The sequence below is a fragment of the Myotis daubentonii genome, chromosome 3 (assembly GCF_963259705.1).
Source record: "Myotis daubentonii chromosome 3, mMyoDau2.1, whole genome shotgun sequence".
Classification (NCBI taxonomy): Eukaryota; Metazoa; Chordata; class Mammalia; order Chiroptera; family Vespertilionidae; genus Myotis; species Myotis daubentonii.
Genome location: NC_081842.1, coordinates 60,090,787 through 60,113,611, shown reverse-complemented (window position 1 = coordinate 60,113,611; position 22,825 = coordinate 60,090,787). Strand labels below are relative to the sequence as shown.

Genomic DNA, 22,825 nt, shown 5'->3' with positions numbered 1-22,825 from the left:
AATACCAAAAGAGTCAAGGACACTACAAGAAAATTACAGGCAAAATATCTCTGATGAACAACATAGATGCAGAAACCCTCAACAAAATATCAGCAAACCAAATTTGACAATATATTAAAAGGATCTTATGTTCGAGTGTGATGTATTCCAGGGATGAAAGGATCTGCAAAACAATGTGTGATATATCACATTAACAAAATAAAGAATAACAATCATATGATCTTCTCAATAGATGCAAAAAAGCATTTGACAAAATTCAACATCTATTTATACTGAGTGGGTATAGAGGGAAAATTCCTCTATACATAATAAAGACCACATATGACAAGCCCACGCCTAACGTCATGCTCAGCAATGAGAAACTGAAAGTTTTTCCTTTAAGATCAGGAATAGGACAAGGATGCCCACTCTCACTACTTTTATTCAAGACTAGCAGCCGGTGCACAAAATTCATGCACGGGTAGGGTCCCTAGGCCTGGCCAGCAATCAGGGCCAATCTGTGGGGCAACCAGCAGGGCGATCGGGGCCCCCGCTTGCACCTGTCTTGGCCTGGAGCCGCCTGCTCCCCGGCCCTGCCCCCCACCACCACTGCCACTGGTCGCTGTCTTTGGGGCGACCAGCAGGGTGAGTGGGGCCCCCGCTCGCACCCGCCTTGGCCTGTCACCGCCCACTCACCTGTTTCACCATCCTGCCATGGTCTCGCTCTCATCAGGGCGCATCAGTGCTGGCAGCACCTCTACTTCCGCCCGCTGCCAGCACTGTGTCACCGACGCACGCCATGTTCCACGCCACCCCCTGGTGGTCAGCGCAAGTCTAACTTCCAGTAGGTCAAACCCCTGCCTGTGGGAACAATTTGCATATTAGCCTTTTATTATATAGGATTATATAGGATAGTACTGGAAGTCCTAGCCAGAGCAATTAAGCAAAAAAAAAAAAAAAGTTCTTAAAATTGGAACAGGAAAAGTACAACTGTCTTTATCTGCAGATGACATATATTAAAAAAGAACCCTAAAGACTCTTCCAAAAAAAATGTTAGACATATAAAGGAATCAGGAATGTTGGAAGATAGAAAATCATTATACAAAATCAGTTGCATTTCTATACACTAACAATAGACTATTATAAAGAGAAATTAAGAAAATCACCTTTGTAATTGCATCAAAAAGAATTAAATAAATTTAACAAAGGAAGTAAAATGTCTGTGTACAAAAACTGTAAGACATTCTAAAGAAATTAAAGAAGACAAAAATAAATGGAAAGATATTCCATGCTCATGGATTAGAAAAATTCATATCACTAGAATGCCCATACTACCCAAAGCAATCTACAGATTTAATGCAAGTTCTATAAAAATTCCAGTAATATTTTTCACATAAATAGAAAAAAATTTCTAAAATTGTATGAAGCCACAAAAGACCCCAATAGCCAAAGCAATCTTGAGAATGAAAAATAAAGGCATCACACTTTCTGGTTTCAAACTATATTACAAAGCTATAACAATATAGTATTGCACAAAATCAGACAGACACAGATCAATGGAACTGAAGAGAGAGCCCAGAAATAATTCCATGCATATATGGTCAATTAATTTACAACAAAGGAGCCAAGAATATACTATATGGAAAGCATAGTCTCTTCAATAAATGGTGCTGGAAACACTGGGAAGCCACATGCAAAAGAATGAAACAAAATCACTATATTCCATACACAAAAACTGACTGAAATGGATTAAAGACTTGAAGATAAGATAGGCAACAATAAAACTCCTAGAAAAAATAGGAAGTAAGCTCCTTGACATTGGCCTTGGTAATAATTTTTTGGATTTGACATCAACGGGAAAGAAAACAAGCAAAAATAAACAAGTGGTACTACATCAATCTAAAATTTTTTGTACCTCATCAACAAAGGAAACATCAACAAAATGAAAAGGCAACCTATAGTATGGGAAAAAATATTTGTAAATCATATCTGATAAGGGGTTAATAGTCAAAATATATAAAGAAGTCATACAACTAAATAGCAAAAAAAAAATCTGATTTAAAATGGGCAGATAAACTGGATAGTCTTCAAAGAAGACATACAAATGACAACAGGTACATGAAAATCTGCTCAATATCACCAATCAGAAAAGTACAAATCAAAATGATGAGATATCACCACACACCTGTTAGAAAGGGTATCATCAAAAAGAAAAGTGTTGGTGAGGATGTGGAGAAAATGAACTCATACACTATTGGTGGGGATGGAAACTGGTATAGTCACTATGAGAAACAGTATGGAGGCTCCTCAAAAAATTAAAAATAGACCTACCATATTATCCAGCAATTTCACTTCTGGATATATAGCCAAAGACAATGAAAACAGGATATCAAAGAAATATCTTCACTCCTATGTTCCTTTCAGTATTATTCACAATAGCCACGATATGGAAACATCCTAAAAGTCCATGTCCGTAAACAGATGAATGGATAAAGATGTGATAGATATGTACATATACACAATAAATATTACATACAAGATTATTCTTCCATGAGAAAGATGGAAATCTTGCCATTTGCAACAATGATGGGCCTTGAGGGCATTATACAAAGTGAAATAAACTAGACAGGAAAACAAATATTCATGGTATCACTTATATGTGGAAGCTGAAAAATAAAAATGTCAAACTAAGAAACAGTAGAAAAGTGGTTGCCAGGGGGTGGAGGTAGGGAAAATACAGGGAGGTTGGTAAAAGGGCACAAACTTTCAGTGATAAGACGAGTAAGGCCTGAGGATCTGACGTATGACACGGTGACTGTAGTTGACAACACTGTCATGTATCATTGAAACTTGCTAATAGAGAAGAACTTAAATGTTCTCACCAAAATAAATAAACATGAGTGGTGATGAGTCTTTTAATCAACGAGATGCTGGGAACCATTTTACAATGTACATGTATATCAAATCACTACAATGTATACATTAAATATCTTACAATTTCATATGCCAATTATACCTTGATGAAGCTGAAAATCTTTTGTTATTTCAAGTTAAAACATCTATTCATCAGTAACAAAGCCTAAGGCAGTGTTTTCAGTAAGAGATTATTTTCCTAAAAACAGTAAATTTGGTCCCAAATAATTTGTAAAAATCTTCTTAAATGGATGTTTAAATGCAATAGAAATTAAACTTGGAAAAGAATGAGAAATAAAAAGGAAAAAGCTCATTGGAAGGTTGGATTTCAGAGACTAAACATTAAATTTAGAATATATAAACCTTTACTCATTCAAGGCATTTTAACTTTGACCAAAAAAAAAAAAATCATAGCCATGAAAACTTTCCTATGAAATAATCAGATTAAAGCCAGGAATAAAATTAAGCTGACTTCAAGGGAGGTCTGTGATTCAGTCCCTTTGGTCTTTAGCTTAAAATTCATCAGAAAAATGTCGTAAAAATAATTGCTTAAAAACCTCAAAAGTGTCAGCAAAAATGTACATAAATATATAGCCTACTAGAGGCCCAGTGCACGAAATTTGTGCAGGGGCAGGGGTCCTTCAGCTCAGCCTGCACCCTCTCCAATCCTGGTCCCTCTCATAATCCGGAACCACTGGCTCCTAAGTGCTCACCTGCCTGCTTGCCTGATGACCCTAACTGCTCCCCTCCTGGCCTGATCGCCTTAACTGCCTAACTGCTCTCCCCTCCTGGCATGATCCCCCTAACCACCTAACTGCTCTCCCCTCCTGGCCTGATCACCCTAACCACCTAACTGCTCTCCCCTCCTGGCCTGATCACCCTAACCACCTAACTGCTCTCCCCTCCTGACCTGATCACCCTAACCACCTAACTGCTCTCCCCTCCTGGCCTGATCACCCTAACCACCTAACTGCTCTCCCCTCCTGACCTGATCACCCTAACCACCTAACTGCTCTCCCCTCCTGACCTGATCACCCTAACCACCTAACTGCTCTCCCCTCCTGGCCTGATCACCCTAACCACCTAACTGCTCTCCCCTCCTGACCTGATCACCCTAACCACCTAACTGCTCTCCCCTCCTGACCTGATCACCCTAACCACCTAACTGCTCTCCCCTCCTGACCTGATCACCCTAACCACCTAACTGCTCTCCCCTCCTGACCTGATCCCCCTAACCAACTAACTGCTCTCCCCTCCTGGCCTGATCCCCCTAACCACCTAACTGCTCTCCCCTCCTGACCTGATCACCCTAACCACCTAACTGCTCTCCCCTCCTGACCTGATCCCCCTAACCACCTAACTGCTCTCCCCTCCTGGCCTGATCCCCCTAACCAACTAACTGCTCTCCCCTCCTGGCCTGATCCCCCTAACCACCTAACTGCTCTCCCCTCCTGACCTGATCACCCTAACCACCTAACTGCTCTCCCCTCCTGACCTGATCCCCCTAACCACCTAACTGCTCTCCCCTCCTGGCCTGATCACCCTAACCACCTAACTGCTCTCCCCTCCTGGCCTGATCACCCTAACCACCTAACTGCTCTCCCCTCCTGACCTGATCACCCTAACCACCTAACTGCTCTCCCCTCCTGGCCTGATCCCCCTAACCACCTAACTGCTCTCCCCTCCTGGCCTGATCACCCTAACCACCTAACTGCTCTCCCCTCCTGACCTGATCACCCTAACCACCTAACTGCTCTCCCCTCCTGGCCTGATCACCCTAACCACCTAACTGCTCTCCCCTCCTGGCCTGATCACCCTAACCACCTAACTGCTCTCCCCTCCTGGCCTGATCCCCCTAACCACCTAACTGCTCTCCCCTCCTGGCCTGATCATCCTGCCTAACTGGGACCTTCTCCCTTCTGTCTTCTCCCAAGGTACCAGCCCTTTCACCTTCTCCCTTTTGCCTTCTCCCATGGCGCCAGCCCTTTCACCTTCTCCCTTCTGCCTTCTCCCATGGTGCTGGCCTTCTCACCTCCTCCTTTCTGAATTCTCCCACGGCACCAGCCTTTTCACTTTCTCCCTCTGCCTGCTCCTGCATGGCACGGGCCTTTTCACCTTTCCCTTCTGCCATCTCCCCAGGCGCCAGCCTTTTCACCTTCTCTCTTCTGCCTGCTCCTGCATGGTGCTGGCCTTCTCACCTTCTGAAGCCCTTCTGCTTCTCCAGGGGCGGGGCGCTGCCTACCCTCGAGTTGCCTCAGGCTGGTCCCTCATTCTCCCCGCGCCTCCCTGCTTCTGCCTCATCTCTGGAGCAATGCCCTGTGGCATGCATAGGAGCTAATAAAGAGCTAATATGCTAATGGTTCGGTCATGACCCGTTATGGCATCCAGGCCTAATTTGCATATTACCTCTTTATATATAGTTTCTTATTTGTCAAAAACACTGAAATAAAGAAAAATTATGTAAACCTCAGTTCTGGTGAGTATGATAGCAGAGATGTCCTCCTGCACCAGGCCAGTACAGCTCCCGGCATTTAGGCCCCAGCATCAGCAATGCTAAGCCACTGACAGTCGTATCTTAACTAAAAGTAACTCAGCTTTTAGTTACTTTTGGGCATTGTTATTGGCTGCAAAGCTTCCGAGTATACCTCAAAGGTTCTTCCTAAGAGTTTGAGCTGCCTAGTACCCTTTAATAAATTTTTTTCCTGCCCTAACCAGTTTGGCTCAATGGATAGAGCATTGGCCTGTGGACTGAAGGGTCCCGGGTTCAATTCCAGTCAAGGGCATGTACCTTGGTTGCAGGCACATCCCCAGTAGGGAGTGTGCAGGAGGCAGCTAATCGATGTTTCTCTGTCATCGATGTTTTTAACTCTCTATCCCTCTCCTTTCCTCTCTGTAAAAAATCAATAAAATATATATATTTTAAATTATTTTAAAAAATTCTTTTCCTGCTTAAATTAAGCAAATTAAGCAAACAACTAATATTAAATCAATCAATAAGTCAACCTATCCTTCACATAGGATTACATAAACAATGATTAAGAATGGAGGGGAGGAAAAGAAGAGTTATTGCTCAACTATAAAAGAAAACAAAGGTATAATAATGTGGGCTTTCAGACATTTTAACCAATTAATATAGGCTATATTTTATATGGTTAAATGCAGTCTTTTTACTTCACTTATTTTCATTGCTTTTAAAAGTCAGTGCTTATTTTGATTTAGCATTATGTTCAACATTTATTTCACCATAGAATCACCCTCTACGTCACAGGAGTAATCTACTTTTTTACTTTCTAGGAATTGCATAGTGCATTAAAAAGTTTGTTTAACGAGACTCATTTATAATGTGTCAAATCTTCATTTATATTCTATTAAACTTTGGCAAGGACTATATTAAAAATTTCAATTGTATTCAATAAAGTCATTTTTCAGTAAATCATTGCACCTTACTTTATATAATTAAGTACATTAAATCAAATCTTGATTTAAAGGCACAATACAATCAGCTCATTTAAAGACACTTGTAAATTTTTAAAATTTGGGAATCTTTCTGTAAAATACAGAATAACAATTTCCCTTTTGCTTGAATATTTTACAATTGAATTTTTAGAATGTTGAATTTTCTCTACATGGCATAGAGCTCCACACCTGGGCTAAAGCAGCCTTGTAATCAGGGAGCAGTTCTAGGAGACAGAAACCATTTAGTTGTGATAATATAGAAAGTGATTTAATACAAGAAACTAGGTGCTTAGCACATCACTGAAAGATTGGAGAAGTAAACTCTCAGCTTGGCCTATAGGTATGATGTTCATAAGGCCACCAAACAGCCACTAGGTGAGAAGCAAAGAATCAGAATACTATTGCCAACCAGTTGTTGAACTGAAGAACATTATTACAAGATCAGGAAATCTACCACAACTGCCTCTTGACATACAAAAAGCTTGTGACTGGACACTGGCAGGTTGCTTTCAAAGCAACACAAAATAAAAGTCTCCATTGTATAACACCAAAGCAGTGGAAAGATGGCTTCCATTCCATTTTCAAATTAATTGCCAGATTTTCTTAAGCCATGCAAGGTCACCCATAAGGAAGCTGTAAGGAAGCCCAAGCCTCCTGAAAAAGCCACAATTGGCAGTCCCAACTGAACTCAGCCTTGGCACCGTTCTAGCCCAGGCATGTGAGGAAAGAAGCCTCCATGGATTCCAAGCCCCCAGCCATGCAAATACCTGAATGAAGGCCCCTCACATCATGGATATAACATCCCCACCTTGCTTCAGCTACTTAAATTATGGCCCACAGAATCTGTGAACATAATATAATGATTGTGATTTTACATCAGTAACATTTGTAGTGGTTTTTTATGCAATAAGAGCTAACAAATCATATGATATCATATATATTTTATGTTTCAATTTAGCATTTTTAAAGGGCATCATACTGTTACATGATTATATACCACAATGTAGCTAAAGTTTTATGCTCAATTTTAAAGGATAGCTGGTGTCCAATTTTTTTCTATAAGAACTAAAACCATGGTGAATAATTTTATCCATAGAGGTTTATGTTTTTCTTTTATATTTAGCATCACTTCTTTATCATAAATTTCCAGAATGATTGTGTCTGGGCTATGACTAAATTTCTTTCAAAATATTTTGTATCAATTCATATTTATCTTGAATATTTAGCATGATAGAAAGAAGTTTTAAAGAAAGCAAATTTACTTCCATGTATTTAAAAATTTTAAGTACAAAAATAAATCCTTTTTGTTAATCAGCCCTATTGAAAACAAAAATATATGGCCAAAAACCCTGGGCTTCCCAGTATATGGTCATGTAAGTTGGACCTTGTGAATCAAACATGAGAACCTGAGAACTACATGAGGAACTACAGCATATTGAGGGACTAGCATGTTGAGCTGAAATGAAATAATATTCACATGAAACAGCCAGCAAGAAACGATAATAGCTAGGCAAGGGCTTTGGCTTAGCAAGTGCAAGAGGTCCTGGCTAAGTAAACAAATTTTACTATTCCCAGGACTCTACCATACACTGTTGTACATGGCTAAGAAGGCTGCGAGTCTATCCCACATTCCTCTGGACAAGCAGTGAGCTGCAGAACAGGCATTACATCTGAGAAAGGGGCAACTTGGCCTAACTGGTATACCGGGGTCGGGGGGTATTTTTTGCAATTGCACCCTCGAGGTAGTTGCCATTTTCAAATTCACTGTAAGTCCTGTTAGCGCCAGCTCTTGCCCTCAGAGTTCTTCCTATGTATAGGCCTAGATTTTATAGTGAAGGAGAGGGAGAGCTCTTGATTTCGGCCTCCCCATGGCTAACTCTTCGTGGGATATTTCTGCCTTTGCACCTGGGAAATATGGGATTTCTGAGATCTATATTAGTATGGAAAAATGACTGGCCTAAAGAGCTTGCATTACACAAGCCACTCCTAAACCCTCCCAAATAATTTTTGTGACCCTGGGTCCCAGTTTTTAAACATACAGACACTCAAAGAGAAAATTGTTATTAGACTCCTGTCTCCATGAATACTACTTATGTAATATTGGACAATTTTCTGAATCCTTTTTTTCCTAAGTTTCAGTTTCTTTATATACAAAATCAGGATAATAAAGAACATACCTTGCAGGGTTGCTGTGAAGATTAAGTGAATAATGTGTATAAAATGCCTGGCATTTAAAATATTCAATAAACGTTAACTCTCATTTTAAAAAATAGTAAAGCACACTAGTGCATTCAAATAGTGAAGCCTAATTCTCATCCTTGCATAAGCTGCAAGGAAATATAGGAAATGCATGATTTTAAGTTTTCAAATATGCAGTATAGAAGGCTGTAATGGAGGGGATACTGAGAGCCAGTGCCCCGTGTCCAACATGGATTTAAACATGAATTCTCCCTTAAACTCTATTGTCTTTTTTCCAAACAAGAACACTTAAAACACATTCTGAATATTGCAGCACTATGAGATGATATTTTAAATATCGTTTAGCATTAAGAAAAATAAGACATTTTTGTAGTTATTTCCAAGTTTAAATTATATCAAAACAGAGCTAAACTCACACTCTAAATAAACAGTACTATTTATCTTAGAAATGAGCAGTGTTAATTCTCTGAAACAAGAGTGACAATACTAATTTTAGTTCAGAGTTTACCATAAGCCAGGAAGTGTTCCTGTATGTGACATGTTTTATCACAAAATCTCATGAGGCAGATAATATTCCCAATTTACAGAAGAAGAAACTAAAGCATAAACACTCCAATAATTTGTAAAACTAGTGAATTTGGATTTGAGCCCAGGCAGTCTAGCTGTAGAGTGAATATTCTTAGGTACCATCCTCAACTGTACACAGTAAAATGCTTCCAGTCTATAACTTAATCTACAAGCATTTGAAGCACTTCCAAAATATAGGTGTTTACCTATATTAATCAAAAGAAAATTTAGTACTGTATCCTATTTTGTATTGTCATTAAATGGCAGAATACACAGTGAAGATATAGAATATTGAACTATGTTAACTAGTTCAATAGAATTTTTAAAATGAATCTTATATGTCATAAATATGACATTTTTGGCTAACTACTGAAATTGTGACTAAATTTTAAAATAGCAAGGACTTAGCCATCTTTCTGTGATTTGAACAAAAAGAATTCTCACTCTTCATAATTCTACACACTTGGATTCCTTTATATTAAGATTTAATTCTGATATTTATGCCTCCTTCTCCTCTTGGCACAGATAATGTAAATGGACACTGCACAAGCCCAACTTCTCAGAGTTGCGGTTCTGGAAAACGCCTCTCCAGCGCTGATGTTTCCAAAGTAAACCGCTGGGGTCCTGGAAGACCACCTTTTCGAAAAGCACAGTCAGCTGCCTGCATGGAGATTTCTTTACCAGTTACAACAGAAGGTAGGTTAAACATACACATTTTTGTGGATACAGTTAAAATTTGACACACCATGCATGGTGTTGGGAGCTGGAGGGCAAGGGAAGGAGGTCATGTGTAAAAGATAAACAAAACAGTCAACTCTAGGCAGTGACTAACAGAGCCTGGTCGGCTGTTGTCATGATGCCAAATCCATTCCCCACTCCCCCCGCCCCTCCTTCACCTCTGAAACCAGAATGGCTCTGCCTATTGGTGGGCTCCCACCTCCTCTGTACAAAGGGTGACCTGTGCCTTAATCTGTTGTCTGTACTCCAAAGCTTAGTCTCATCTCTAAATTCTATTAAAACAACTATGTTTATAAACTTGCCAAGGGATAGGAAGGGGAAATTAGGAATACTATATTTTGTTTTCTAGAAAAAGAATAGTCTGAGAATTTATACTTAGTCTCTGTTTATAAAAAATGAGTCACAGTCTACCTATCAAGAGGGAACAGTGAGTGAAGGCAATAGAAAGAAGAATATGAGAAACTTGTACTCTGGAGTTTCTAAGAATACAACCTTCCTAATACCCTTTAACTGAGGTGGTGAGTTTATGCTGCTGGAGTGTGTGACTGTTAAGTATGGATGAGCAGGAGAACCCGAAACCGTCCCATGTTTTTTTAAGTGGGCTGAAGCCTCTGAGAAAGATTACCACTGTCGATCGGATAGCACTGTCCACAGCTCCTTTCTTGGCCCCACGCAATTAGGACTGAATTTGGACTCCAGGCAGGCAGCTGGGAACTAGTTCAGAAAGATAACATTTGCTCTTTGGCCTTGGTAAATAGTTCAATTTTTTACAGCTGTAATTACTACAGATATAGCAAAACCAAAAAGTGCATTAAGGAAATGTATTTGCCATAGAGCATTTGTGATCCTTCAGGTTAGTAGCCACTATGTTGTCACTAAGTGGAAATTGCCAAGAAATCGTTAGGAATACTTCCAACATTTGAGAGAGAGATAGGAAGCATAATTAAAATGGTACCAGAAATTCTTGTAACTTTGACTATTTAGACTAAATATTTTTTCCAGGTTAGAGGATATCAACTAACATGTGAGATGATGTAGAGAGAAAAGCCTGGTGAACTGGAGGGTCGAGTTCTAGTCCCAGCCCTGCTTACATTGATTTACACTCTGCACTTTAAGTCTATTCCTCTTCAAAATAACCTGGCGAGCTGGATAAGCTGCCTTCCAGATCAGCTAACAAAGAATAAAATTCTATGTCCCCTTCATAATTTTGGTTTTCATGGACTAAGTGTGACTTTACTTTTTCTGGAAGTACACTAACATTCAATCTTTGTTGTTTAAATTTCCACAGAGAGCCGAGAAAATTCCTATAGTCGTTCTAGAAGCTCTAGCATTTCCAGTATTGACAAAGACTCCAAAGAAGCAATTACAGCACTGTACTTCATGGAGTCCTTCGCTCGGAAAAATGACTCCACCATCTCCCCTTGTTTGTTTGTTGGAACTAGTCTGGGGATGGTGTTAATCATGTCCCTGAGCCTCCCTTCAGCAGAGGAACAAAGACTCACAGAGCCAGTCATGGTATTGCCAAGCGGTAAGAGTTTTAGTTATTCCTTCTTTGTCACTTTTTAAAATTTAGATATAAGGTATTACAATACCTTCATTGTATTGATGTATTCTGTATAATAGGAACTATTGAGAATTTCATAAGTCATATACTATTTCAACATTTGTCATATTGCAACTTACCTTTCCTTTACAGTGGTTCTCAACCTTCCTAATGCTATGACCCTTTAATACAGTTCCTCATGTTGTGGTGACCCCCAAACATAAAATTATTTTCATTGCTACTTCATAACTGTAATTTTGCTACTGTTATGAATTGTAATGTAAATATCTGATATTCAGGATGTATTTAGGCGATCCCTGTGAAAGGGTCGTTCGACCCCCAAAGGGGTTGCGACCCACAGGTTGAGAACCGCTGCTTTAGGGTAAAATAGCACAACCATTTCTATGATAAGTAAACTGGAACAGCCAACCTAAACATTGTCTTGGAAAAGAAGTTCCTCAGAAGCACTGAACTGAAGAAAAACCTCAATGCAAAAGTTAAAAAGTTATTTTTAATGAACTGAAGCATTTCTCCAAAGTTCCATACCAGATCAGAGCCTATGAGTGTTTTTGTAGCATTCTTGAAGAACTCAGAACAATTAAGCTAGAAGTGTCTGACTTGAGGTGGCTCTAAAGTCTTTGATAAACTTCTCATCTTGTTTCACTCAATTTCTTTCCTTTTTATCCTGTTGCTCAAAACATATGTTGTATTCTCTTCCTACTTGAATTATCTTTTTTTTCATTCAAAGGATGAGTGAGATTCCTCCTGTTATTCCTTTTAACATTTTTTAATTTGTTCTCTTTCCTATTTATGATAAAAGTTATCTGAGAAACATTTCTTAAAAAAAGAATTTTATTAATATATAGCATAAGGGATTTTATTTTAAAAGAACACATATATATGGTATAGTTAGATAAAGTTGTGTTTTCTTAGTTAACTGGTTGTGCTAAATTCGTATATCTGAATTATTACTTACTAGAGGCCCAGTGCATGAATTCGTGCACCAGTGGGGTCCCTCAGCCTGGCCTGCGGGATTGGGCTGAAACTGGCTCTCTGACATCCCCTGAGGGGTCCTAGATTGCGAGAGGGTGCAGGCCAGGTTGAGGGATCCCACCGGTGTACGATCAGGGCCAGGGAGGGACTCAGGCGGTTGGCCAGCCAGGAAGGGACCCTGGGAGGGCTCCAGGGCATATCTGGCCCATCTCACTCAGTCCCAATTGGCCAGACCCCAGCAGCAAGCTAACCTACCAGTTGGAGCGTCTGCCCCCTGGTGGTCAGTGCACGTCATAGCGACTGATCGACCTGTTGTCTGTCTTCCCCCTGGTAGTCAGTGCACATCATAACGAGCAGTTGAGTGGCCTTAGCATATCATTAGCATATTATGCTTTGATTAGTTGAATGGCTGACTGGACAACCGGACACTTAGCATATCAGGCTTTTATTATATAGGACTAGAGGCCCGATGCATGAATTTCATGCAAGAGTAGGCCTTCACTGCTCCGACTGCCTCAGCCCTCACAGCCCTGGCTTCATCTGGAAGTTCATCCGGACAGTCGTTCCGCTGTTCAGCCTGTTGATTTTTATGTTGCACTTTTATTATTATAGATTTTAAGTGGAATAGCTCTCTCTACTAGTGTGGCAAATTCACATAAATGCATGTATATGGCTTAAACAACAGTTTATTTTCTCATACTTCTGAAGGCTAGAGGTCCAAGAGTAAGGTGTTGGCAATTTTGGTTTCTTCTGAGGCCTCTTCTAGATGTGCAGGGGGCCATCACTCTGTATGCATGTACCCTTGGGGGCTGCCTGTCCCAATCTCCTCTTCTTAGTCTGTTGGATTAGGGCCCACCCTAACAGCCTCATTTTAACTTAATCACCTCTTTAAAGTCTATCTTAAAGTCACAGTATGAGGTACTGGGGTTTATGGCTTCAACATATGAATGGGGGCGGTGCACAATTCAAACTATAACATGCATTGTATTTTAGAAGTTAATCTATTTGGATAATTTTTAAATTCATTTTTAAGTTATAGTTGACAAACATTATATTAGTTTCAAGTGTACATTAGTGATTCAACATTTATAGACTTTATAAAGTGATCACCATAAGTCTAGTGACCATTTGACACCATAGATAATTATTACGATATTATTGACTATATTCCCTATGCCCATGACTTTTTTTTATAAATGGCAGTTTGTACATCTTAGTCCCCTCCTTCACTTTTTCACCCATCCCCCAAAACTCTGCTATCTGGCAATCATCAGTTCTCTGTATCTATGAGTGAAATAAGATAGAGGAAGACAAAAACTGTATGATTTCACTTATGTAGAATCTAAAAAATAAAATGAGCAAACAAAGCTGAAACAAACTCATAGATACAGAGGATTACTTTTTAAATTATAAATTTATTTCACAATAAGGAAACATTTTTTACTACATTTCTAATTTTAAAGAAATATGCACAATTCTTTTAGTCCTTAGCTCACTATTTAGTGAAATTGAGAACTGTGGCTTTTTTTTTTTTTTTAAGTTAACCAAATTGACAAACCTTTGGCTACACCAGTGATGGCGAACTTTTTGAGCTCAGGTTGTAGTAGGGAGGGCAGGTTATTTAGAAAACTGGAGTCAGGTATACTTCTAGCCATTGAGTCCTCCTTTAAGAAGGAATCCCTAATTAATTGTGCGGTCAGTAATTTACTGTAGATGAATTGTTAAGATCTTATAGAATCTCTTAAATTTAAGCTTACTTCATAATGAGGTGTACTTCCAAAATAATAGATTGTAATTTGACTTGCTTAAGGTTTTTGTTGTTGTTTTAAGTTAGGAAAGATTAAAGATGGAGTGATAAAGATTAATAATACATTGTTGGTAAAATTTAAAACCCTGTAAATACTTAATGCACAGAATATAAACAATCTTTTTGACCACAAATTAGGAAACAAAGCAGCTGTTTTGCAAGGGCAGCTTATTGAGAAATTGTCGTTTTGATGCTGACAGATTGCAAGTATCAGGTATAAGTAAAATGGCTTCAAAAATGTAGATTTTTTTTTATCTTTTTAACCTACTTTAGGCTATCCCTAAATTAAGGATGCTAAGGTATTTATACTTAGAAAAGTTTTCCCTTGGTGGGTAGTTAGGAGATGTGCTTTTTATTTTATTTTATTTTTTTAAATATATTTTATTGATTTTTTACAGAGAGGAAGGGAGAGAGATAGTCAGAAACATCGATGAGAGAGAAACATCGATCAGCTGCCTCCTGCACATCTCCCACTGGGGATGTGCCCGCAACCCAGGTACATGCCCTTGACCAGAATCGAACCCGGGACCCCTCAGTCCGCAGGCCAACGCTCTATCCACTGAGCCAAACCGGTTTCGGCAGGAGATGTGCTTTTATAGAAGGATCAATTCTAGATTAATTCTAATCATTCATTATAGCTTTTGGAATTATTTTTTTCTTCATGGGAGGTTGAGAGAGATATTTTTTTTATACCCTGACCCTCAGACTAAAGGCCTAAGCCCCTACTCTCCTATCCTCTTCAGTTACCTAGCAGGACGTTCACAGGCCACACATTCTGGTTTTAAAGTGAGTTTAAAAACACAACTGAGATGTTAAAGCTCTAAACATGTTATTTTGAATGTGATAAATTTTAAGTACTTCAAATTATAAAGTACTTTCTAAATGGAATGTATTTTTATATATCACCTTCCCTTTTCATGTCTCTGTACACTCCTGAAGCCTATCAGCTTGATTAATCTTCTTACTCTCTCTACATGATGTTAAAGAACATGGGGTGGGGGGTGGGCATTGGAAGGCTGCTAGGGCACTGCTTATGGGAGAGTCTGGAAATGTCAAAAGGTCAATATTCAAGTTACCTTCAAAGCTTTGTAGTATCCTGTCTTCTGGGACAGGTGAAAACCACCCACAGGTAGTAATCTGGCCTGGATATTCAACTTGGAGAATGCAGGTGAGTAAACCTCTCTTCAGTATAAAGATGGATTAGCCTGCCCAAGAGCCAAAGGCAGTTTGTTTTATTTCATATAATAAAAATTGTTAGCATGGACTCTAGATGGTAAAATTGCATTAAATGTATTCTGAGTGCTCAATTTCAGAAGAAGGAAAACAGCATTTTCTAGTGAATGAGCCAATGAGAGAAGTGGAATCAGATGACATGATTATTTTTTCAGTTGAAATTATTTCAATAAATAAAAATTATACATTTTCTGAAATTTCCTTTTTAAAGAAAGGATTTTAAGGGGGACTATCCTATCTAATAATAGACAAACATGGTAATTGACCATACCTTCACTACACCTCCCATTGGCTAAGCAGCACGATATGCAAATTAACCCAACCAAGATGGCGGCCAGCAGCCACGCAGCTGAAGCGAGCAGGAGGCTTGCTTGCTCCAGTGATGGAGAAAGCCAAGGTTCCCCGCCTGCCGTGGCCCAGCTCTGAGCTCCAAAAACAACAAAGTTTTAATTATAGAAGCTAAACAAACCCCAGATACCTGTTTTCAGCAGGCCATGGCCACAGAGCTGGAGCGAGCAGGAGCCGGCTCTTAGCTCCAGTGATGGCAACAAAGTTTCAATTATAGAAGCTAAACAAACCCCAGATACCTGCTTTCAGCAGGCCATGGCCTCAGAGCTGGAGCGAGCACGAGCCAGCTCTCAGCTCCAGTGACTGCAACAAAGTTTCAATTATAGAAGGTAAATAAATCCCAGAATTAAAAAAAAGAAAAAAAGGAGAGGCTGGGAGCTTCAGTTGCTGGCCAGCCTGAAAACAGCCCTCAGCCCCTCACCCAGACTGGCCAGCCACCCCAGTGGGGACGTCCACCCTAAAGGGGGTGTGGCCAGCCTGAAAACAGCCCTCAGCCCCTCATCCAGGCTGGCCAGGCACCCCAGTGGGGACCCCCACCCTGAACGGGGTGTGACCAGCTGCAAACAGCCATCAGCCCCTCACCCAGGCTGGCCAGGCACCCAAGCGGGACCCCCACCCTGATCCGGGACACCCTTCAAGGGCAAACCAGCCAGCCCCCACCCATGCACCAGGCCTCTATCCTATATAATAAAAGGATAAACTGACCCTAACAGCAGAAAGACTGGGAATGACTGGTCACTATGACACACACTGACCACCAGGGAGCAGATGCTCAATGCTGGAGCTGCCCTCTGGTGGTAAGTGTGCTCCCACATGGGGGAGCTCTGCTCAGCCACAAGCCAGGCTGATGGCTGCCAGTACAGCAGTGGTGGTGGGAGCCTCTCCTGCCTCCTCAGCAGCGCTAAGGATGTCTGACTGCAGCTTAGGTCTGCTCCCCGCTGGCAAGTGGACATCCCCCAAGGGCTGCTGGGCTGCCAGAGGGCTGTCTGATTGCCAGCTTAGGCCCAATCCCCTGGGGAGCAGGCCTAAGCCAGCAGGTGGTCATCCCCTGAGGGGTCTCAGACTTCGAGAGGACATAGGCCGGGTTGAGGGACCCCCCGAGTGCACAAATTTTTGTGCACTGGGCCCCTAGTATAGTATAAAGAAAGAACACTGGATTAGGAATCAGAAAACCTGAGTTCTAGTCTAGACTCAGCAACTAACTTGACTTGGCCCAAGTCTCATCATCTTTCTGGGTCTCCACTTTCTTATTAGTCTACTGAGAGCATACGACAAGTTGATGTCTTAGGCTCCTGTCAGAACTAACATTCTATGAGTCCAAGTTGTTGGAACCGATGGACTTATAAATCTACTGATTCATGTATATTATTACAATATTATATTACAGATATAAATTATAATATAAAACATTCATTGCCCATAGATGAATAACAGTTGTTTTAGAAAGAATTTCACATGCCAATGACATAAACTTGTTTTTTATAGGTACATTCCTCTCATTGAAAGGAGCTGTGTTAACATTCTCCTGTATGGATCGAACTGGTGGATTAATGCAACCACCATATGAAGTTTGGAGGGACCCAAACAACATAGATGAAAATGAAAAATCTTGGAGAAGGAAACTGGTCGTGAACTGCCCCTCTCTGTCACAAGAAACAGGAGATCATCAGTATACAATAATCTGCTCAGAAAAACAAGCCAAAGTTTTCTCACTGCCTTCTCAGACTTGCCTTTATGTTCATAACATCACCGAGACATCTTTTATACTGCAAGCAGATGTGGTGGTCATGTGTAACAGTGCCTGCTTGGCATGCTTTTGTGCCAATGGGCATATCATGATAATGAGGTACTTGCCTTCTTTATAAATTATCTGGTAATCACAACAGTGCCAACAAAGTGCAATTCTGAGAAGTATATATGTAATCTGCAAGATGTTATCAAGAAGCAACCTGAGATCCTTGTTTCATTGTGTTTTTGAATGTCTTATTGTTCTACAATTTGAGAAGAGTTTCGCTTTTCTATTTTTTGTCTTGGTTGGGTGTTTTGTTTTGCTAAAAATGCTTTGCATTGTGAATAAAAAATATATTTTAATTGACATTGAGGAATCTAAGGAAAGAGTGATTTTCCAGTCACTCACACATTCATTCAGCAAATATTTATTGAGTATATGTCATCTCCCAGAAGCTATACTAGGCACTGGAAATATAAAGATAAAGAAACTATAAGGAAAATAAGTGAACTGTTATTTTTACTGTGTTTCATAGTCCACATGAGAATTTTACATACAGAATTTAATTTGATCCTTTTAGCTTCTCTAGGACATAGAAAATACAGTATTATTTGCATCCACTATTGTACACATGTTAGTGAATTAATCTATTCCCCACCACCAATTAATTTGACTGAATCTATCATGGATGTCTGTTTAACTGGGTATGTTTTGGACTCATGTCCAAAGGAGCTTAGTTACTTGAAATGCCATAACATACACTTTTTAATAATTGTTTTTATACTAAGTCTTTGAAATCCAGTATATAGTTTACACTTACAGAACATCTCAATCCAGACGAGCCACATATCAACTGCTCAATAGGCACTTGTGGCTAGTGGCTACCACCTTGGACAGCACACTGCTAGGACCTTATGAAAAGCTTATTCCAACAGCACATATTTCAGGTCTCCTTTTATATGATAAGGTTTAAATTGTAATTATAAACGATTTTCAGATGGGAAATTAGTACTTTTTTTCAGGGTGCTGGTTTTCTCATCTGGAATAATTTAAAATCACTGTGCATATGGGAATTAGTAGGATGATTTCAAAGCTTGAGATATAATTACAAGTTGATTTTTCTCCAATTGGCATTTGAGGTGTGATTTACAAGCAATGAGATATTTCCTTTAGTACTTTGTAAAATTGGCTCTACTGACAATATCCAAGGGATGTTGTTTAAAAAAATGAATTTAAGGGAAATCATTGGCTATAACATTAGGATAAGCATATAGCCTTTCGGTAAGACACTAGGAGATGAGTGGTATTCATCTGAATGTACAAATTCTCATCCATTATGTATAACTTATTCTCATTCCCTTACAGCCCTAGCCATGCTTATATTTATTAATAATGCCTTCAGTGATAACTATAGGTAATTTCCATTTCCTGTGTACTGAGGGAGTAAAGAAATGGAGAGCGAAGCCACTCCATTCCCAGGCACAGTGAACTGGATCCACTACATGCCTCCATCAGTTCATAAACTTCCTCAAACTCGGGAGTTTTGCCTTAAAATACCAATTATGTGTTCAGGCACTTTCTAGCAGTAGTGTTTCTGTCATAACCAAAGATTATAACCATACTGTAGAAACCTGTGAAATGCTGCAAAAAGTACCTTGAAATTGCTGGCCACTTCACTTAATTTGATCTTCAAGGACATTTGCTAAGTACTAGATGGATTAAGATAGAAGAATTGTGCCCATGATTTTTTATGTATACGATTTTATGTCAAAGTCATTTTATTACCACTGAGACTTCAAGAGATTAAAAAGAAACAACCACAAAATAGAGGCATAAAAATTACTGTTTTTCTGTACAGCCTTTAAGAAATTAAAAGCTTCTAACAATTTGAATATAATGTGGATTTGCTTTTTTTCCATGCAGCCTGCCTAGTCTTCGCCCAATGTTGGATGTTAATTATTTGCCACTGACAGACATGAGGATAGCACGGACATTTTGTTTCGCTAATGAAGGACAGGCATTATACCTAGTCTCTCCTACTGAAATTCAGCGGTTAACGTACAGCCAAGAAATGTGTGATAATCTACAGGTAGGTCAGGCACAAAAAAAAAATCATTGGGATGGTTGTAAAAAGAGAGAAAATGAGAGAGATGTCAAAAAACTAAAATACTGCCCAGGTCGGTGTGGCTCAGATGGTTGGAGCATCTTCCCGTACACCAAAAGGTGGTGGGTTCAATTCCCTCAGGGCAATACCCAGGTTGTAGGTTTGATGCCCAGAGTACATGCGTGAATGTGTGTGTGTGTGTGTGTGTGTGTGTGTGTGTGTGTAAGGGGGAGGGGAGGAGGGAAAGTGGCGCATAACTAGTTGATGTTTCCCTCTTTCTCCCCCCTCCCTTTTTCTCTTTTAAAAAATAATTTTTTTAAAAAAAGCATTGTTGTTGTTTTTTTTAAAAAAAAGCTAAAACATTATTGGGCCAGACAATAAATATGCCTTTCCTAGAATATGTCTTGAATATTATGTTCATCACTGTGACCCTTACCAAGTGTGTTTCTAGGTATAAACAGAAAAAGTAAGTAAGGGGGGAAAATGTGAAGATTATGCATATTAATGGTTAATTTTTAAATTTTGTTTTGTTTTGTTTTTTGTTTTTTTACCTGTGGAGAATGCTCTGAAAGGTGATAAACTCTTCCTCCAGGATGGAGAATATGTCTGTACACACAAAAACTTTGCATACAATTCAGGGAGTTCATTGACCTTTTTTTTCCTTCTTTTTTTTCATTTTATTATTAATTAAATCTTTATTGTTCATATTATTACATTTGTTCCTCTTTTTTCCCCCCATAACTCCCCTCCTCCCAGTTCCCGCCCCACCCTCCGCCCTCACTCCCCATCCACTGTCCTCATCCATAGGTGCACGATTTTTGTCCAGTCTCTTTCCGCATCCCCCACACCCCTTTACCCCCCAAGAATAGTCACTCCATTCCCTTTCTATGCCCCTGATTCTATTATGATCACCAGTTCATTCTGTGCATCAGATTATTCACTTGATTTTCAGATTCTCTTGTTGATAGATGTGTATTTGTTCATAATTTGTATCTTTACCTTTTTCTTCTTCTTCCTCTTCTTAAAGGATACCTTTCAGCATTTCATATAATACTGGTTTAGTGGTGATGAATCGCTTTAGCTTTTCCTTATCTGTGAAGCTCTTTATCTGACCTTCAATTCTGAATGATAGCTTTGCTGGATAAAGTAATCTTGGTTGTAGGTTCTTGGTATTCATCACTTTGAATATTTCTTGCCACTCCCTTCTGGCCTGCAAAGTTTCTGTTGAGAAATCAGCTGACAGTCGTATGGGTACTCCCTTGTAGGTAACTGACTTTCTTTCTCTTGCTGCTTTTAAGATTCTCTCTTTGTCTTTTGCTCTTGGCATTTTAATTATGATGTGTCTTGGTGTGGTCCTCTTTGGATTCCTTTTGTTTGGGGTTCTCTGCACTTCCTGGACTTGTAAGTCTATTTCCTTCACCAGATAGGGGAAGTTTTCTGTCATTATTTCTTCAAATAAGATTTCAATATCTTGCTCTCTATCTTCTTCTGGCACCCCCATAATTCGGATGTTGGTACACTTGAAGTTGTCCCAGAGGCTCCTTACACTATCTTCATATTCTTGGATTCTTTTTTCTTTTTGCTTTTCTGGTTGGGTGTTTTTTGCTTCTTTGTATTTCAAATCTTTGACTTGATTCTTGTGATCCTCTGGTCTGCTGTTGGGAGTCTGTATAATATTTTTTATTTCAGTCAGTGTATGCTTAATTTCTAGTTGGTCCTTTATCACAGCATCGAGGGTCTCATTAGATTTCTTATAGATCTCATTAAGTTTATCGGCAGTTTCTAGAACATTCTTGAAAAACCTTAAAAGTGTGATTTTGAACTCTATATCCAGTCATTTGCTTTCCTCCATTTCTGTCATTTGTGACCTGTTTCTTTGTCTCCGCATTTTTTATGCTTCCCTATGTTGATAAAGTGGTTTTCTGTGCTGAGTGTCCTCTAGGGCCTAGTGGTTCAGCCTCCCCAATTACCTGAGGTAGACACTCTTGGTGCACCCCCTTGTGGGCTTTGTGCACAGTCTTGTTGTAGTTAATCCTTGATTGTTGTAGTTATCACTGGGAGGAATTGCCCTCCAGGCCAATTGGCTGTGAGAATCAGCTGTGTCTGCAGTGGGAGAACTTCTGTGCTGGAGACACCCCTCAGGGGCAAGACTTGCTTCAGTGGGGCTTTGGTGCTCACTGAGTCTGCCCCCTGAGTATGTCCTTTATGGTTCCACGGGGCTGCAAACTGGATGGTCCCAGTTTGACCTCTGGGTTTCCTGGCTCCTGGATCTCTAGGGAGGTGCTAATCTAGCCTTTGCCTGAGGCTATCCAGCAAAAGTCTCCCTGCAGGGCTTGGGCGGGGCAGGTCCCAGGGGATCAACAGGGCGGGGCTAGCAGTTATGGCTGCTCTCAGTCTTGCCCTCAGAGGCTCTGCTTCTCAGTGTCCCAGTAATCGCTGCAAGCCCCTCAGAGAGAAAGCTGCCCTCAAGTTCCTACCAATGCCAGACAGTTCTGATTCTCCTATATGAGTCTGGGTCCCTAGAGACTCGCCCGGAACTGGAGCATAGAGCCTGAGACTCCCTCCTGATTGAAAACGACAACTGCGCCCTCTGCCGCCAGCCTGCTCTGCATGCACCTCCGCACCTTAGTATTTTACTTCCGTATTGCGCCTCCTCTGAGTCTCGGTATGCTTTTCTCTTTCCTTCTAGTTGTAGAATTTCCACTCAGCCAGCCTTCCTGTGGTCTGGATGATGTCTGTTTCGTCTTTTAGTTGTATTTTTGAAGTGGTTGTTCGAGGCAGCAAACTCCGATGTTTACCTATGCCGCCATCTTGGTTTCTCCCCCATTGACCTTTTTTAAGGAAAACTTAATTTGGTTAACAGCCATACAAAAGAAACACATACTTATTCTGTGGGTTAGAATTGGGCATTTGTCCTTGATCATAGCAGCAAGCAGAGCCTAGAAACAGAATAAATATAAAAGCTTGTGTAACTTTGGGTAAGTACAAGTGGTCACAAAAACTTAAAAATATCTTAGAAATTTTATTGGTTCAATCCCCTTATTATACAAATAAGAAAACTAAAAGCCATTCATTATAACACAGAGTTTAAGAGTATAAGCTCTGAACGATTTAAGTGTATTTTGCCCACTTGCAAAACTGTGAGTATTTTACTTAGCCTACCTGTATGCTCTACCTTAGAGCATCATGTGATAATTAAGGAAGAACTGATATAAA

General features: G+C 39.9%; 1 protein-coding gene across 6 annotated transcripts in view; it reads left to right on the top strand.

Annotated features, from left to right (window-relative positions):
• Positions 1-22,825, top strand: part of STXBP5L (syntaxin binding protein 5L) — a 232,336-nt gene that overhangs the window by 197,868 nt on the left and 11,643 nt on the right. For 5 of the 6 annotated variants that reach the window (XM_059687723.1, XM_059687722.1, XM_059687719.1 and 2 more), the window contains 4 exons: positions 9,640-9,810; positions 11,141-11,380; positions 17,262-17,622; positions 19,429-19,594. In XM_059687723.1, the coding sequence (XP_059543706.1) occupies positions 9,640-9,810; positions 11,141-11,380; positions 17,262-17,622; positions 19,429-19,594 (938 nt within the window). Of the gene's footprint in view, positions 1-9,639; positions 9,811-11,140; positions 11,381-17,261; positions 17,642-19,428; positions 19,595-22,825 lie in introns of those variants that run through there. The other variant, XM_059687721.1, reaches the window with a different exon arrangement.